The 6,000-nt window shown below is 51.6% G+C and overlaps 1 protein-coding gene across 1 annotated transcript; it reads left to right on the top strand.

Annotated features, from left to right (window-relative positions):
* Positions 1–827: 827 nt before the first annotated feature.
* Positions 828–2,148, top strand: LOC120683438 (xyloglucan endotransglucosylase/hydrolase protein 24-like). The gene is made up of 3 exons (XM_039965521.1): positions 828–1,220; positions 1,309–1,508; positions 1,581–2,148. The coding sequence occupies exons 1-3, from the start codon at positions 930–932 to the stop codon at positions 1,948–1,950; spliced, it is 861 nt and encodes a 286-aa protein (XP_039821455.1). The 5' UTR covers positions 828–929; the 3' UTR covers positions 1,951–2,148.
* Positions 2,149–6,000: the final 3,852 nt, after the last annotated feature.

The following is a 6,000-nucleotide window of genomic DNA, read 5'->3' as shown; positions in this document are numbered from 1 at the left end:
GCACGGACCAGGCCCAACGGTTGATTCAGGCAACCAATCATGCGCATGTTGTATCTGCAGAGCCTGGCTGAGCCATATTCAGGCAACCAATCAGGCCCTTCGAGTTTGAACTCTTGCTTCTCCGAACCACCTGATCTGGTGCTGATCTGATTCGATGCCGGGGAGATCACGGGACGACGACGATGATGTCGTTGCGTGCAGACACTGGTCACCAACAGTTAGTTGCAACCGATAATGCGAGCATGGTATAATGCGTCGTGCCGCACACAGGAACGGGTTGAGCTCCGAAACCCACATGACCGTGTCGGCGAAGGATCCCCGGAAAACAAAAACGTCGTACATGGAAGGAGCACCGGATCGCTGTACCTTCCTGAATTTCGCCACGCGTGAAATCACGCTCGTGGCCACCAGTTTGCATCCAATCTGGTGGTTGGGTTGGGCATGGGCGGGCGCCGGTGCTGCTGGCTCCTGGCTGCCGTTTGCGCGTGGTCCGTGTATGGCAGGCAGCCCGGCGGCGCCGCGGCGAAAGGAACAGGATCACGGGTCCGGAATTCAGGGGGCTGGGCTGGAGGGAAACGAACGCGTCCGCCGCCGGGCCCCGGTCGCCATCGCGCGTCGCGGCCATGCGGGCCCCGGCGTCGTCGTCTCGCGCAGCTCAGACCTCAGAGAGAGAGGGACCCGGCCAAGCTGTCCTCCCGCACACTGCCAGCCGAGCACCCGGAACGAGACGCGAACATGCGCCTCTGCCGCCGCGCCACCCCTGCCCTGTCTGTCTACACGGTGCCCCCAAACTCTATATAAGCCTCCCAACCCGCGAGCCACCACACACGGATCCATCCATCTCTCCTTTGCTCTTTCCCTTCAATTCAATCGTCTCACAGAACTCTTTCCGAGAGATCGAGACAATCCGGCGGAGCTAAGCAACGGCGATGGCTTTTAGCCCGAGGGCTCGCGTGCTGGCGGCGGCGCTGCTCCTGGGCCTCTGCTGCGGCATCGGCGCGCCGGCGGCGGCGGCGGCGGGGAGGATCGACGATGGCCTGGAGGTGACGTGGGGGGACGGGCGCGGGAGCGTGTCGCCGGACGGCCAGGTCCTGACGCTGTCGCTGGACCGCACCTCCGGCTCCGGGTTCCGCTCCAGGGACACCTACCTCTTCGCGCGCGCCGACGTGCAGATCAAGCTCGTCCCCAACAACTCCGCCGGCACCGTCACTACCTTCTACGTAAGCCATTCTCGATCGACGACGCTTCCTGACGCGTTGTGCGATGGGATGACCGGATGATTAATTTCTGACGAGTCTTTGCTGGCAGTTCATCTCGGAGGGGCCGTGGGACGTCCACGACGAGGTGGACCTCGAGTTCCTGGGCAACGTGAGCGGGCAGCCCTACACGCTGCACACCAACGTGTTCGCCGGCGGCAGCGGCGGCAAGGAGCAGCAGTTCCACCTCTGGTTCGACCCCACCGCCGACTTCCACACCTACTCCATCGAGTGGACGCAGCAGCACATCCTGTAAGTGTTGAGCATGCAGAATCGATCCCCATTATTGCTGTCTCGAGCTGACGAATGAACGACTGGTTGCAGCGTGCTGGTGGACGGGACGCCGATCCGGGAGTTCAAGAACCACGCGGACCGCGGCGTGGCGTACCCGTCGACGCAGCGGATGCGGCTGTACGGCTCGCTGTGGGACGCCGAGGACTGGGCCACGCAGGGCGGCCGCGTCAAGACGGACTGGTCGCAGGCCCCCTTCGCGGCGCAGTACCGCAACTTCACGGCCGCGGACGCCTCCTCCTCCTCGGCGTCGCCGGCGGCGGCGGGCGGGTACGGGCAGGAGATGGACGCGGCGGCGCAGCAGGCCATGAAGTGGGCGCGGGACAACTACATGGTGTACGACTACTGCGCCGATGGCAAGCGGTTCCCGCAGGGCGTCCCGCCCGAGTGCTCCATGCCGTAGCCGTAGCGTAGCGTCCAGATGGGCTAAGAGCCGGCGCGCTTTGATTGCGAAGTCGTCGATCGGAGGGAGCAAGCATTAGGGGCAGGTTACACGCATATGCTAGGTTACAGAATCCATTGGTCTCATTCATTGTTTATATATTCATCGACATCGATTCTTTGGTGTGAAGAATACATATTGCTATCATTCTCTTGGTTATTCTGTGGATTGTTTATGCTCGAGTTCAGTTCAGTAGCCTGGCCACTACACTTAGTACTACTGGAGCAGCAAGAGCTATTTGTTTATTCTGGTCAGACATGCACGCCTCTAGGCCTTGCTTTCCTTGGGAAAGCAGAGAGCGGAGCATCGCGTGTTCCTTCACCGTAGGAGCAGCTTTGCGTGCGTACAATTCGCGTGAGCTCATGCTTCGCAGGTCGATACGAGTACCTTGCTTAGCCGCACTAAATAGAAGGGAATCCTCTAACGGATTAACTATTCCAGCCGGCAACGGCGCAACGCAACTTGATCGCTTCGCTGGGCACTGGCGCTGGCGCAGCGCACGGATGGATGGAAGCCGCAGCCGCCGCACTGGTGGGTGGTGCTCCAGGTCCGAGCAGAAACAGAGGATCCCATCCGTCCCAGGCAGCGAGCGAACTTTTTTCTTTCTTTCTTTGAGGGAAAGCGATCGCCACGCCAAGTCTGGGGGCCCAAATCAGAATACTGGGCTGCTGGTCCTCCAAACTTCTGTTGGGCTAGGCCGACTATTAGGTTGGGCCACCACCCTACCCAGAACAACGCAAACGAATTCACGGTCACTTTTCACCGCGCAGCATTCCTCTACCGCCCGCCCGCCGCCGCTCCGGCTCGCAGCTCGTCTGTCAGGCACAGCATTGCCATTGAGTTCGTCAGAAGCTTGCATTCAGGCGTAGAAGTCAGCGCCTAACTGACCGCTTCATCGACTTGTCCCAGACCGCAGGATTGTCATCTATCGGCTGGCGACAACCCCTGACGGGCTACAGCACTTTTTGCCTCCATTCGCTGCTTTATTTCAATCTGTCTACACTCTGGCTATGTAATGATGTTTAGAGTTCCCTTAATTAATCACTAATGTAATGACCACCAGAGATAAAAGGGTGGGTAAGACACGTTGCTGGGTATCATGGAAGAAGAACATGTTCTTAGGCTAGGGTTTGTAGCTGTAGGTGCCGCCACACCGACGGCCTGGAGATCAGACCTCCGTCCTGTAATAGGTACTGCATCTCTAAATTGCAGTTACTCCTGGCTTAATTCTTGCTTGTTGGATCTCCCCTTCCATTGATCTATCGTAGTATAGCTGTTAGGATTAGTTCATTCCTCACAATTGGTATCCATAGCTAGCTGTCCTTGGCCGATTTCAGTAGTTCCAGAGCCATAGTTCCGGGTCAAGTCCGATCGGCGCGGTGGATTCGTGGTTTCGACTCACTCGTGTAAATTACCACCCACCCCACCCTGATCCGTGAACAACACCCCACTTTTCCCTTCACACTATCGGTAGATTCGGCTGAGGCGAGGGTTGCAAGGCTGTGTTCTTGCGTAAAATTCCGTGAGCCGATAAGCTGTTTCAGACCGAGGAGGCGTTGGTGGTGGGTTACTCTATGGAGAGGGTTGCTGGGCGAGTCCTTGTGTAAAATTCCGTATCCACTTCCGTAACCCAGGTGGCGGTAGAACAGTCTTGCAGATCTATTTGGGGCGAGCTTGGCTCAAACTATATTTGTAAGAAAGTGCAGATGCCGACATCACCAGATGGCGTCTTGGAGGAGTATGCTACAACTGCTGAAGTCAATGGAATTCATCGCACTTTGGACTCTTTCATGAAGGATCAAGAACTACGTAATACTTCCATGGAGAATACTCTGGACAAGATACTGAGCAAGCTGGACAAACTCTGTCTTGATACACCTCCAGGGATTGAGGATAAAGGCTCCAATGTTAAAAGTAAGCCAGTCATTCACACCAACAAATCTTTGCATTTTGGCCCACCCCATCCCAACACCAACACTCACTTTTAAAACCCTCCTAGATCGACAAGAGCTCAGTATGTTCAGGCCACAGATGTTGGTATGTCCACTACAAACCCTGAAATGGTTTATATTGATTATGACTTGCATGACTGTCCATGGTCAGACTTGGAATTAGAAGCATTTTATGAATTGGCCAATAGAGATATGACTCCTTTGCAACATACCTCTGCTCAAATACCACAAAAGCAAGCACAACCATTTCTGAGTACACCTGCTACAGCTCCATATCACACTGTCAACCCTATTCAGCAGCCATTTCAGTCACACCTGCAATTTCAGCAAAAGATGGTAGCAAAAGGACCTAAATTGTCATTTCCTGAATTTGAGGGTCTGGATCCTGATGGATGGATTAGAAAGGCTGAGAAATTTTTTGAGCTAGTGGCTGTCCCATCTGAAGACAAAGTCAAGATAGCAGTCATGTATATGAAAGGTAAAGCTGACTATTGGTGGAGAGGTACCAGTTGCAACCCCTCAACATTGCCATGGCATCACTTCTGCAGAATGCTAGAGGACGGGTTCCTGGAAATTTCAACAGCTAAAATTATTGGCCAATTTCACAACCTCAAACAGATAGCATCTGTTCCAGAGTATATCGATAAGTTTGAAGAGTTCATGGGTTTGGTCAAACGAAACAACCCATCCTTACCAGAAGATTACTTTGTCTCCAGTTTCATTGCAGGCTTAAAAGACTCTATCCAACATCATCTCCAATGCCACAAGCCAGCAACATTAACTCAGACTTTCTGGTATGCCAGAAGATTGGAACAGCCACATTCTCAAACCAAGAGATACACTACTTTTCCACAAGTCCAGAAGCAAGTTAAACCTTGGTTCAAGGACACAAAGCAGGCTGAGCCAAAAGATACTACCAATCAAACAATAGCAGATCTTAGAGCTGCTGGTAAATGCTTCAAATGCAGAGAACCATGGATTCCTGGTCACACTAAAGTTTGTAAAGGTAAACAAAACTTTTCTATGATTTTGGTTGAAAATGCTGATGGCAAAGAGGAAGTTGCAGTGGTTGATGATACAACTCAATCAGAAGACGGAGAATATTTTGATGCAGCAACTATTCCTGTGGCACAAGTTTCTATGCACGCTCTGTGTGGTTCTGCTTCTAATGCCACTGTGTTTACTCTGAAATTGCATTTTGGTAAATATTCAGCAACAGCATTAGTTGACACGGGCAGTGACATATCTTTCATAAATGCCAAATTTGCTACACGCAACAAAATGCAGATGTCCACAACTTCTCCATTACATGTAGCAGCAGCAAATGGTTCGAAAATGCTCAGTGAAACAGCATGTTTTGCTTGTCCTTATTCCATTCAAGGCCATGAATTCATCTCTGATTTCTGAATATTGGAGTTGCAAGGCTATGATGTTATTTTGGGGGCAGATTGGCTTTTGGCCCATAGTCCAATGGGATTGAATTTGAAAACAAGAGAATTCACTATCACTAAAGATGGTACATCCCTTCTTACCCTTCAAGATGAATCAATTCCACCTAAACACTTGATCATAGGGCCCAAGAAATTGTATCAATTACTCAGAAAGCAAGCCTGCTCTTCTGTCATTGTTCTGTCTACTGCTTCCTCTAAGACAGCTGTCGACTCACAGAAAGAGATTCCACCAGCCATCTCCAAGATATTACAGGAATTTGCTGATATCTTTCAAGAACCCACAGAACTTCAACCCAATAGAGAAGTGGATCACCCTATTTTATTGATGGACAATACCAAAGTGGTCAATCAAAGACCCTACAGATTGCCTCATCACCAGAAGAATGCTTTGGAGGAACTAATCCAACACATGTTAACTTCACAAATGATCAGGCCAAGTTTAAGCCCATACTCCTCTCCAGTAATCATGGTCAAGAAAAAAGATGGAACTTGGAGGTTATGTGTGGATTACAGACAGCTCAATGCTAATACTGTGAAAAACAAGTACCCCATTCCAATTATTGAAGATTTTTTGGATGAATTATATGGAGCAAAGACTTTTTTCCAAA

The sequence above is a fragment of the Panicum virgatum genome, chromosome 7N (assembly GCF_016808335.1).
Source record: "Panicum virgatum strain AP13 chromosome 7N, P.virgatum_v5, whole genome shotgun sequence".
Lineage (NCBI taxonomy): Eukaryota > Viridiplantae > Streptophyta > Magnoliopsida > Poales > Poaceae > Panicum > Panicum virgatum.
This window is presented reverse-complemented; position numbering and strand designations above follow the sequence as displayed.

Coding starts and splice junctions, on each gene's coding strand:
- LOC120683438 (XM_039965521.1), top strand. CDS start 930: ATGGCTTTTAGCCCGAGGGCTCGCGTGCTGGCGGCGGCGCTGCTCCTG. Junction 1,221..1,308: donor GCACCGTCACTACCTTCTAC/GTAAGCCATTCT, acceptor CTTTGCTGGCAG/TTCATCTCGGAGGGGCCGTG. Junction 1,509..1,580: donor TGGACGCAGCAGCACATCCT/GTAAGTGTTGAG, acceptor GACTGGTTGCAG/CGTGCTGGTGGACGGGACGC.